The following is a 12500-nucleotide window of genomic DNA, read 5'->3' as shown; positions in this document are numbered from 1 at the left end:
CATAATCATGAAGGTGCAGGAAATACAAAGTAAGTTCAACGCAGAGTCGTTTGACTTGCATAAACCACGATACATATAAGTACATAATCATGAACATGTAGGAAATATATAAAATAAATTTAACACAGTCTTTTGACATGCATAAACAACGATATGAAAGAGATTCAATATACAGTATGCATGTCTATGCAGCAGTGATAAGAATAACATTTATAGTTAAGAAACGATTATGCAGAGGGCCGCCATTATAAGCATTGCTTGAAAAGATGGCCGGCCCGAGGAAAAGATAAGGACGTATACTAGATTCGTAACAATAGAAATTCGGCTGCGAAGGTAGCAGGGGAAAATAAACTCTGGTGTGTGATGGTGGTGGTGGTGAATGTGTGTGCAGGTGCTTGAGGGTGCACAATGGCAGATAGGCTGGAATTTAGAATAATGAAATTGGTTTACTGAAAGAGGGGACGATATGCGCTGTTGCTATCGGGAGACCAACATTAGTTGTATAATTTATTTGTTTTTAGTTCGTATTTGAAGTATACTGTAATAAAATGTACTTCTTTAAATTTGCTTTAAATGAAAACGAGGAGGCACACTGTTTCAACTCCTCAGGAAGAGAGTTCCATGTATCCGGACCTTGATGTCTAATCGACTTTTGAGCAAGTAAAAGCTTCGGATTACTTAAATGAAAATCATGGGAACGACGGGTAGGGTATGAGTGAATATGATCATTGGTTACTAAGGTATTATGAAAAAATGGTAATAAATTTCGAGTGTGTTTATACATGGATATGGCAGTTAGGTATAGATGTATATCATGGGCCTTCAAAGTTTTTAGGCGATAAAATATGGGATCAGTGTGAGCCAAAAAATTTGAATGTGTGCATATACGAAGAGCCTTTTTCTGGAGAAGAAAAATTGTGTTCAATTTTGTTTTGCTACTGTTGCCCCATACAATATTACAGTACATATGATAAAAATAAAGTGTTGTATAACATAATTAAAGTTTGATCATTAATCAAATATTTTATTCTTCTTAAAACACCAGTTACTTTAGATATTGCTGTTGTAATATTCTGAACATGAGTATTCCAAGTTAGATTGCTATCTAGGGTCACTCCTAGGAACTTGGTTGAATGTTTCTCAGCAATGTTTATATCATCAATAAAAATACTTTGAGGAAGGGTGGGTTGGGATTGCAACGTATGAAAGTGTATAAAACATGTCTTATCAATATTCAATGAAAGCTTGATACTTCTAAACCATTTCGAGATGTTGCTTAATTCCGTATTTAATGTATCAACCAGTGTTATAATGTCCTTGTGGGAATAAAAAACATTGGTGTCGTCTGCAAATAAGATGATAAAAAACATTGGTGTCGTCTGCAAATAAGATGATAAAAAACATTGGTGTCGTCTGCAAATAAGATGAAATTTAAACGAGGAGAGGAGTTGATAATATCATTAATATAAATCAAAAAGAGTAGGCGCCCGAGGATAGATCCCTGAAGGACACCGCATGACACGTTAGAATATGTTGAGTGAGTGGATTTAAATGCAACATATTGTTTTCGATGACTTAGATAACTTCTGAACCACGACAGAGTAATCCCTCTCACACCATAATTATGTAATTTTTCAAGTAAAATATCATGATCAATAGTGTCAAACGCTTTGCTAAGATCCATAAAAACTCCAATTATGTGCTCCTTTTTAGTACGCGCATCAATAATATTATCAACAGATTTGATTATAGCATAATCGGTAGAAAATCCTTTCCTAAAACCAAAGGGTTCAATTACTTGTGTTATCGATTTGTAGTTCACTTAAAAAAATGAAACACAGGCAATTATTAGTAGAAAAAATAAAATGGAAATAATGCATACAGCATTAATCCGGATGATTATGCGGTTTGTTGAACTTACTTGGTAGAGGAGTGTTTTGTAAAATCAACTTTGGATGTAATTATCGTGAGCTCGTTTGAACTGTGTATTGATGTGAACACGATATGTACACTAGGTAAGAAACATGGAGGGCGTGGAGTACGTCGAGGAAGATGGTGTGGTATCGCAGGAAGCTGTCCTCGTCACTGAGGATCGAACCTTCGAGAACGATGTCGCCAACTGGGGACTGGATCGCATCGACCAGCGCAGCAACCGACTCGATGGCAAATTCTTCATCAACGGTGAGATGGGTGCTGAATGTGACCTTGGGAAACACAGTACTAAAACTTTGGACAAGAATCATCCGCCAGAGGTTTCCGTGCGTCCTTGAGAAAAGATAAAACGCAAGTTTCTTTAAAAAATAAACAAGGAAGAAGATAATATAAACAGAGAGATACACAATGCACATCAGAGGAATTAAGATAGAGAAGTAACGCAATGCAAGGAAATTATTGGAATTTTTTTTGAAAAAAATGAGAAGCAGAAATTGAAGTATAATTTACACATGCAAGTGAAAATATTGAAAGTGAAAATATGCACAAGGCAGATGATTAATTAGCACGTAAAAAGCAGCAACTTGGAGAGCAACAAACAAAGGAACTCCTGGGCGTGTTTAATTCAATGCCTCATAATGCATGTCTTTGTTTTTTTTTTAAAATATAAATTCTGTCTATTCTTTGAAGATTTCCTGCATTGTAGCGGACACACACGTTCAGTGTTGAATGGCTTCACAGTACACCGTGTACAGTATTCTTTCTTGGATGTGAGATAATAAGGTAAGGTAAGCTCTTAACTGATTTGCGTTTGTCTTCCGCATTTCAACAGGCAGTGGGAATGGAGTCCACGTTTACATTCTGGATTCTGGTTTGAGACCAACTCACAAAGACATAGCGGGACGGGCGCATGTCGCCTATGATGCCTACGGTGGTTCAGTAAGTGCAACATTTTAGCTTCAATCTACAAGTTTGATCGCAAGTGATCAAATGGATGTGCCTCTCCCCCTTGGTATTGAAAAGAATTATTAGTTTAAATCTTGTAAACAGACTGAAATTCAGACATAAACAATCTAACGAACAAGCATGGTTGTATTTCGCTTTGTAATAATCATTATATCATCTTGATGAGCTCAACTTCCGCCTCAAATTTCCACATTAAAGATAAACCTTAATTATACAGCATTAGCACGATAGAAAGTTCGCAGAGGCGCGCAGTTACGTCAGTATGTTTTTAATTATTGTAAAAAAAAAACAGCAAACAACCAAACAGCGTTTTGGTATAAAAAGTTAACGATATCCTCCGTTGCTTTGGATGACAAGGAACTTTCTTCATTATACTTTACACGTCGATTGACACTGCCATTGTCTCGATCGCGGAAGTTTTTGATTACAGAATCTTGTCGAAATGTATTTTCACGTGTATAAATTTAGCTTATATTAGCTAAAGAACAGCCGTGCAATGACGAGAGTGAGGAAAAACATGAGTGCCACTTCATCTGTCTATTTTTTTTTTTTTAAAGAAATAGGTTATCCAGGCACCGAAACGTTTATACCATTTTGGTTATACATGTAAATTTGATAGGATTTTTTCCCCCCGTTCGTCATGAAACTCGAGATATTATAATACACATCTTCTTTGCATTGTTTTAATGCTGTTTCGGAGATAAACACAAAGATTGTATGTTTATAACTCGACAGGGATTCGACATCGACGGTCACGGGACACACTGTGCTGGAATCGTGGCTGGAACAGAGTACGGTGTCGCTAAGAAGGCTAACGTCTATGGCATCCGGATCATAAGGGGTCACCACAAGGGGTCTGTGTCGGGTGTGATTAGAGGTGCGTAACTTGGACTTAACAAGCATAGATGGTATCAATAAGGCAGTTCGTAATTAGCTCGTATACACATTGGCATTGGTACAAATGACCTTTCTTTTTTCTCATTTGGTTAGGCACTTCACTCGTTTTCAAGCGGCGTAATCATTAGTTATGTCCGATATAACAATATGTGGAATTCGTGATCAAACAAAGAATGGACTTGCGTTTAGACCAGGTGACCAGAATAGTATGTCAGTTGACATTTTAGCAGGCATTCATTTCATTGTTTTGCATTGAATGCAATAACAACCTTTTCCTTTTGATATTGCCAAATACCAGGCTTGCTGTCTGGTGGATGTCTTCTGCAAGTACCATTAAGATAGGATAATATGAATAATCATCACATCACAGATGCTTATCATAGTGAATGATAGGATAAACCAAAATGCCTGCTGGTATACAAATGACCTTTTTCTGCTCATGCGCAAAGTGGAATTACGAACTGATCTATTAATGTCACGTGGCTCAATTTTTTTTTTATTCATATGTCCGAAGAAGCTCGGTCTCGCATGTGATCAGGGGTATGAGGTGTCGATATTTTATTCGGTAAATAGACATAAAATATGTCTTTCTGTGATGGGATCCATCGAACACGTACAACACATACCGGTAAACTATACATGATTCTTGTGATAATGATTGTGATGATGACTGCGATAATGACAGTACAACTTCTTGTAATTTGTCCAATTTTGATGATACTTTAACCGTTCTGTCTGTTGCCGTCCACCCACCAAGAACTGCCCAAACAACCTCAACTAAACACCAATATGTTACTGAGTACGGGAGTGTTTTCCTTAGTCATTAAATACTGTATTTCAGACATTCTGTTGTAAAATGTTTCGATTCTGAAGAGATTCTGAATCGATTAATGTCTAAACCCCATTCTTATGTCTCATGATAAATAGGCCTAGATCTCCGATGAAATAATTGCCTACCCAAAGAGAATCGAGATACATTGTTATTTTCTGTCTTGAGCTCCAATCACTATAGATTCCGTACGTTATTAATGATGAAGGAAAGGGTTGTTGTTCATAGGGAAAAGATGATTTAGTGATACTTTGATGTTGTGCCAAGATGACATCAGTGACTCATCTATTCAACATTGTGTTTGAGACCGATATCACTTCTTTTTTTTTGTGTGTGTAAACATGCAAAACTGCGACATGTTATGCATTGCACGTCTATTGTCATGTCGGAGTTCAAAGAAACTTCAATCACTTTGTTTACAGTAGACGGCGAGTTGACATAATATTGGGAAGTTCTTAAAACTTCCTGTAGAGTTTGATTTTTTTTTGGGGGGGGGGGAGGGGGTGCTATTTCCCATATTTTGGGGGTATAGCAGCTGAACACGAATCCCCCTGTTGCCATTTTGGACGTCTTGAGTCGCTGCCATGCATGGCAACGAATTATTTTCTTTAAAAGAGCATGCTTCTTGCAACTGATTAACAAATTGCTCTGCATCGACGTAAATAAGCACTGAATTGATCAGTGTTTTAGTAATATGAGCCATGACAAAAGAAATCATGGGCATACATAGAATTACTCCGGCAGGATTCGAGCCTACGACCTCCTGATCTCCGGACAGGCATCTTATCCGCGAGACCACCGAGCTTCCGCCCGACTGCTAGTGCTGGTTCTAATCCTTGTGATTTGCAGCGAGTACTGCGTAATTATTCTAATTCATGAAATTCTTCTGTCAAGTTGTTTAAATTGTCCTGTGTCGACGTAAATAAGCGCTGAATTGATCAGTATTGTATAGCGGCAGCCATGACAAAAGAAATCATGGGCATACATACACAGACAGGATTCGAACCTACGACCTCCTGATCTCCGGACAGGCATCTTATCCACTAGACCACCGAGCTTCCGCCCGACAGCCAGTGCTGGTTTTAATCCTTGTGATTTGCAGCGGGTACTGTGTAATTATTCAAATTCATGAAATTCTTCATTCTTATTTATGTCAATGCAGGGGAACTTGTTAATCAGTTGCAACAAACAGAACTCCACGGAAGAATTTCATGAATTTGAATATTCTTCATTAGACATATAAAAACATGCTATAAACGCCAAAATGTGTCAATATAAGTATATCTCTTTCAATAGATTTAAAATCCCAGGTTTCCAATGTCATGGTTACCTCCTAGCAATGACGGTTGTCATGGTAACAACTATTTTTTAAAAAGAAATAATGATATTTTGATGAAAAAGCACGGAGACATGACAAGATTACCCGGCAGTTTATTGTATACAGTGTACGAGTGTTTCAAAGTTAACCTGAAAACGGAAATCCATTTCATTTGAAGACGATATACTTTGTAAAGAAGGCCATGCACTGATGATCATCATAAATATCTTTCGCTCCGATTTTGATTCCAAGGACTAAACTGGGTGAAACTGAACCGGAAGCGACCGTGCGTGGCGTCGATGTCGATAAGCGGCACAGCGTCGAAGACTCTGAACCGATCCGCTAGGGAGCTTTTCAACAGCGGTTGCGTCTTGGTCGCCGCTGCTAGCAATAGCAACACGGACTCTTGTACCCGTTCACCGGCTCAAATGCCAGAGGTAAACCCATCGTTCATGTACAAACATTCAGTTCATTTCGCTCCTGTTATATTGCTAACAAAGTGATAAATGTGTTCTAAGACACACGTACTTTGATTAAAACGTGGTATGATATAATACGAAGATTTAATTGCTTGGTTTGTTGTTTTAATAAAAAAGAAAATATAATTTCAGACATTTCAGCAGGCTGTTACTTTTCCGCGCTATCAATAACAGTAATATGCGAGTTATGGGCCACACGTAGTTTTGGGTCAAGGTGGAATCTTGCGAAGATCAAAACACCCTATTTACCTGAAAAAGAAATATCACTAAGAATAGTTGAACAATACAAATAGCGACCAAGGAAGAGACAAGTTATGGCAATATCACACGAAATTTGACGAACTCCGAGTAAGTTATGGAAAATAATTTTAAATTACCTTCTATAGCATTGCCAGGGCCCGTACAAAATTTCAAACCAATCCTTTATAATCACGTTCAAAGGTTATTACGGTAGCTGCCTCGGACCGGAACGACTTCCGGACTTCTTTCTCGGACTACGGCGACTGCGTCGACCTCTTTGCACCGGGCTCTCACATACTCAGCCTGGACTACAAGAGTGATGACGCCACTATTCCACTAAGCGGTACATCCATGGCAACTCCGTTCGTATCAGGTAAAACCTCCATCCTCTTCCCACCCTATATATTTCTTATCTTATTTACATTTTTTTGTATAAGTTTGTTGCGTAATGATAATTGCCTATATATTTTACTATTTGTGTAGTATTTTGTTATCATTATAATCATTGCATCTGTCATTTGCTTGTTTATTTGGAATTTGAGTTTGAATTTGTATATGTGTTTGAATGCAGACGTAACGTAAGCCAACCCAAACCAACCCCTTTTCGGCGTTTATTATGACAATCAGTGTTTTGTCATGCTTCTATACGCTACATTATGGGCATAAATTTATATTTGAATACAGTCAAACCTGTCTAAAGCGGCCACACAAGGGAGACGATAAGTAGCCGTTATAGACCGGTGGCCGCTAAGGACAGGGTCTTTAACATAGCTTTTCTCTTGATTTTTTTTTTTTTTTTGTGGGCGTAATGGCAGGTAGCCGCTATAGAAAAGTTTAACTGCACACCGATGTTAATCTTATCACTGCTAGCAGTTCACAATGATTTTTTTTTTCTCTTTAAACATGAGAAGCAGCATTTTCACACATACATGTAATTAAAAGTAAAGATACGCGTACCCAGATTATGTATATATATATATATATATATATATATATATATATATATATATTAGTTTCGTTTTATTCATTTCTTTTTTACAGGCCCGTATAGTAGATTGGGAATGAATGGACGTTCGTCATCGTTCACCGTTGAGAGAAGTGTTGATGAAAATCGAAAACGATTACGCCAATGTCCAGTCTCAATGCGTGAATGTGTGACTGTATGTGTGTGTGTTGTGATCTTTTGTTTAATTTTTATTTCTTTTTGTGTGTGTAGCTGCTATAGTGTAGCTGATGTGAGTAACTTTTTAGTTGCAGTTGTTTCTATGTGAATATGATTTCAGCAGTGTGTCATTGGACGAAATTCGAATTAAGAATTAAGAAAAGTCTGTCGTGAACATGTGTTTTGGCGGCTCTTTCACTTCCAAAGCAAACCGTCGTAATCGTATCTTTTTTTCTTTTCTTTTTTGTTTGTCTGCGACTACCATCAACGTTGTCCCTTTGTGTTTGTTTGTCCGTCTGTCCGTCTGTCTGTCTGTCACGCTTCTTTATTGGTTTACACGCCTGTCATAGATCTCTTTCAATAACAGATAAAGTGTACTCTTCACGTTTCCTATGTACAGGTGCAGCGGCCATATTGTTGGAGAAAGGCTACCCCTACAATGAGGTTGCTCGCCGTCTGCGCGAACTCTCGACCAAAGGAGTCATACAACACAAGGGATACCACACCCCAAATAGACTACTTTACCTCGACTAGCCATTACAACACGTCCCCCTAACTCCATGGTGTGATTTCGCAAGTCATTGTTGGAAGGGAATATAGAAAGAGTGCTCCTCTTTTTTACCATTTGCGAGGAACTAACATACCTCAAATTTCTATTCAATTTCAGAAAAGTAGTGTCACATTAATTGAATAACATGTTCATCCCCAAATGTCTGGACACTATAGGCATTTCTCAACCCTTGACATTCACGTGAAAACATAAATGTACGCCCATTTTCATTCAATAATCATAAGGTAAGATGAAGAAAAATAAGCTTTGATAATAACTATCACTATAATTTGTATCACTTTGGATTATGTCAACTTTTTCTTTTCTTTTCTTTGTGATGATGGAAATAAATAAACTATTGAATTGAAAATTGAATTAACTGTAATCACATAATAGAGCAAACGACATCGTCAGGTTAATTCCTTCAGATAAGAAAATAACCACCCCCTCACTAACTTGCAAAAGATTACTGATGCCGATGAGTCGCTAAGACTATGATTCAAAGCCACCGATCTCTGTAGGATATATTTCTGGGTGCACGTCACGAGACCGACACCCACGAGTCATACAGCCCACGAGTCATACAGCTCACAAGTCATACAGCCTATGAGTTATACAGCTCACGAGTCATACAGCCCATTAGTTCGACACTAAGCTAACAGGCCCACGAGACCGACATATTAAGCCCCGTGTTGTATCTGCCGAACTCGATCGTGGGCTGTTTTTACCTATAGTGTCGAACTCGTGGGCTTTATTTGCCTTGTGTCGAACTCATGGGTTGTGTGACTCGTGAGCTGTATGACTCATGGACCTGTTTTCATTGTCGAACTCATGGGCTGTATGACTCGTGGGTGTCGGTCTAGTGGGATGACCCCGTATTTCCTACAGAAATCAGTGCTCTGAGCTCAGTAAAGTTTAATTCTATCCATCTCTTTTCTTTGACCCCTCTCTTCTCTTTTTCTCTCTTTCCTATACACTCTTTCCTCAAGTCTTCCCTCACTCTTCTTTCTATTCATCTTTCCATGCCCAGGTTCCTTCTCCTTTTCCTTTATTGTTATATACATTATAGAGTTAAAAATCCACCAAGTAAAGAGATTATCATAACGAAACAATGCGTTGTCGTATATACAAGTTTTTCCTAGGAGTTCATGTTAATGTCTGTAATACAGTGTACGTTCTCCTATAGAATTCTTATCCCAGCAGTTGCACCAAAGATAACAGATGATATTGATACAATGAAACCTGTTTACAATTGAGACCATAAAATGGAGACAGATAAAGAGTTACTTTTCACAAAATAAATTATGCAGACCATCCTTACAGACTGGTTCATTAACATGCTCTGAAGGAAGGCCCGCCTTGTTATAGGGTACAAAGACCGGTGGACTTTTTAGGTAAGTATAGTTTCTGAAGCGGGTTGACTGTATCAATACAGAGCATAGTCAAATCCGATCTTTCCGGCTGAAAGGATAGCATACATTTGTGAGAATACGTCATCCTTAACACTATAATGTCATATGCATTTCCATGACATTCGTTCCTGTGACGATTGCTCCCATGAAATATCTGCACGCTAAGCCAAACATATCTACTAACAAACATAAACCTAACTCTAATCCAAATCCTCACATCAAACTACTGAGCAAACCTAAAACCCTATGACAACCCTATAGAACCCTAAGTCCTTCATTTATCACAGAAGCAAATGTCGTGTCACCGTCGTACGCATCGGTCATCGAACTTATGAATTCCAGGAATGCTTGGAGAGATTTGTTTCTTCTTGCGTGATATTCGTGACAGGTTTCCACTGAATTCCCTACAAACGTATTAGGTGATGATAAGCGCTGTAACGTATTGATGGCGGAATATAGATGTTTGTGTAGGAATGTAACAGTTCAAACATAAAGGTACGTGTGTCTGTGTTTAAGCTGAGGTTTGCGTGTGGATTGTGTGGTAAGTTACCAATTTACAAATACGTAGATGAGTACCTTCTCTGTGAAACCGCCATTTTTTAACTGTAACATCGCAGGATTCGCAGTAGATTACTTGTCACAGAGAGTCAACGAACAACGTGATATTCACGTATATCGTCCAATTTTACCCTGAACGCGACCAGAGAGGTGCGAGAAAAACAAGGAGGTACACCTTCCTGACGCGACATACGTCATTAGTTCGTACAGAGCACTTCCTAACAGCGTTTTGTACATAACTGTCCTTTTGATTTTACATTCCTGCTATTAGAATCTGCACTGTCAAATTTGATGACTTTAAAGCGACGAATTGGAATTTTGAGTACGTTTGATTTATCTTACCAGCCGATATCCAACACTTACTCTTGAAGATATGGGCTTATACTGTGTTTGCATGACGCCATTGCAGTCAACAGTTTTGCTATCTACCCTTTGCCGCCAAGCTGTTTGAAATTTCACAGACGACGTTTCATTACAAGGTCGCCCGCCACAGAAAAGAAATGCAGTGTTCCCCTTGAACGAGCAGTAAAGCCCCAATTGGTCAGCTCACAAGACAGTCAACAAGCTTCTTGTTCTTCGGATCCCTCATTTGCGTATATCGATCCAATATCCGTGGCGGATTATCCTTCATTTGCATACTGGGTGCCGTTGCGCCTGTCGAGTTCTTATAAATAGCGCTCACATCCCGTTGCAACCATCAGTTGATTCAATCGACAGACTAAACCTATCATCATGCCTGCCAAGACTAGCGGAAAGGGAGCAAAGAAGGCCGGTAAGGCCAAGGCTCGCCCATCTGGGGCCAGCAAGAGGCGCAGGAGGCGAAAGGAGAGCTACGGCATCTACATCTACAAGGTGCTGAAGCAGGTCCACCCCGACACTGGCATCTCCTCCAAGGCCATGTCCATCATGAACAGCTTCGTCAACGATGTCTTCGAGCGCATCGCCGGTGAGGCTTCCCGTCTTGCCCACTACAACAAGAAGTCGACCATCAGCAGCCGTGAGGTCCAGACCGCCGTCCGTCTCCTCCTCCCCGGTGAGCTGGCCAAGCACGCCGTGTCTGAGGGCACCAAGGCCGTCACCAAGTACACCACCTCCAAGTAAATTTGTTCATCCGAATTTACTTTACAACGGCTCTTTTCAGAGCCACCATATATTCAAGAAAGAAACGAAGATACTCTTCTCTCATAATCTGCAGGAAATGAAAATAAGGACATTGTAATACATTATCCAACACTCTCGTCATACCGCAGGACCCTATCAATAGGCCTAATCTAAAAAGACACATACATCGTAATCTGAGTTCGGCTTTTTTAAACCACACGAAACATTTTGATTCCATTTACATTGATGAACAACACGAAATGAATAATACACCTGTTGCAGAGTGTGGTATATAATGGTACATCTTTCTGCATTTCAGCCTGCGATGACAAGACGAATATAGACTTGTTGCGTTCGCCTTATATGCGTCTGTCGCTTTCTTATTTATTTATGTTTTTATTTTTGTTTTTGTTTTGTTTTGTTTTGGTTTTTTGGGGGGTCATTTTTGTGGTGACAACTCTACACACACAGAGCAAAGAATGCACTTTACATCTGCATAACACATAAATATACGCCTGATAACGAAGTATATATATACACACACACAGACACAGACACACACACACACACACGCACACACACATATATATATATATATATTTGGTTTCATTCCCCTTGATTCGAGAAATCAGGTTTATTTCCCCTTTAGAGAGAGAAATATATATATATATATATATATATATATATATATATATTTCTCTCTCTCTAAAGGGGAAATAAACCTGATTTCTCGATTATATATATATATATATATATATATATATATATATATATATTTCTCTCTCTAAAGGGGAAATAAACCTGATTTCTCGAATCAAGGGGAATGAAACCAAAACGTGTGAATTAAGTAAATGCAGGAAAGCTATAGCAAAGAGCCCGTCGATGAAGTTTGAGGAAAATTGGAAATCCCTTCAAAAGTTATACATCTTTGAAGTTTCGGTATACTGGAAGACTGCGGTATAACAATTCAAAATATCAGTGTAAGAAAGAGAATTCAACATATCGGATATTTTCATTTGTTTTTCTTATGAAAAAGGATAAAGATTATCTCATTCC

The 12500-nt window shown here is 38.7% G+C and overlaps 2 protein-coding genes across 2 annotated transcripts in view; both read left to right on the top strand.

Annotated features, from left to right (window-relative positions):
- The window catches only part of LOC139738018 (aqualysin-1-like), a 9008-nt gene extending 651 nt beyond the window's left edge, over positions 1–8357 (top strand). Inside the window, exons 2-7 of the mRNA XM_071648685.1 lie at positions 2016–2181; positions 2765–2871; positions 3634–3775; positions 6195–6379; positions 6863–7034; positions 8224–8357. Of these exons, the coding sequence (XP_071504786.1) occupies positions 2016–2181; positions 2765–2871; positions 3634–3775; positions 6195–6379; positions 6863–7034; positions 8224–8357 (906 nt within the window). The remainder of the gene's footprint in view (positions 1–2015; positions 2182–2764; positions 2872–3633; positions 3776–6194; positions 6380–6862; positions 7035–8223) is intronic.
- A 2718-nt stretch (positions 8358–11075) lies between these two features.
- Positions 11076–11444, top strand: LOC139738011 (late histone H2B.2.1). The gene has a single exon (XM_071648679.1). It carries the CDS (start codon positions 11076–11078, stop codon positions 11442–11444), a length of 369 nt encoding a protein of 122 aa, XP_071504780.1.
- Positions 11445–12500: the final 1056 nt, after the last annotated feature.

Source organism: Diadema antillarum, unplaced genomic scaffold, assembly GCF_040938485.1.
Source record: "Diadema antillarum isolate AM-2024a unplaced genomic scaffold, OU_Dant_1.0 scf00000029, whole genome shotgun sequence".
Taxonomy (NCBI): domain Eukaryota; kingdom Metazoa; phylum Echinodermata; class Echinoidea; order Diadematoida; family Diadematidae; genus Diadema; species Diadema antillarum.
The sequence above is the reverse complement of the archived record's forward strand: the minus strand, read 5'-3'. Positions and strand labels throughout refer to the sequence as shown.

What these genes read in the sequence shown, in the direction of transcription:
- LOC139738011 (XM_071648679.1), top strand. Translation starts at nt 11,076, where the DNA reads ATGCCTGCCAAGACTAGCGGAAAGGGAGCAAAGAAGGCCGGTAAGGCC.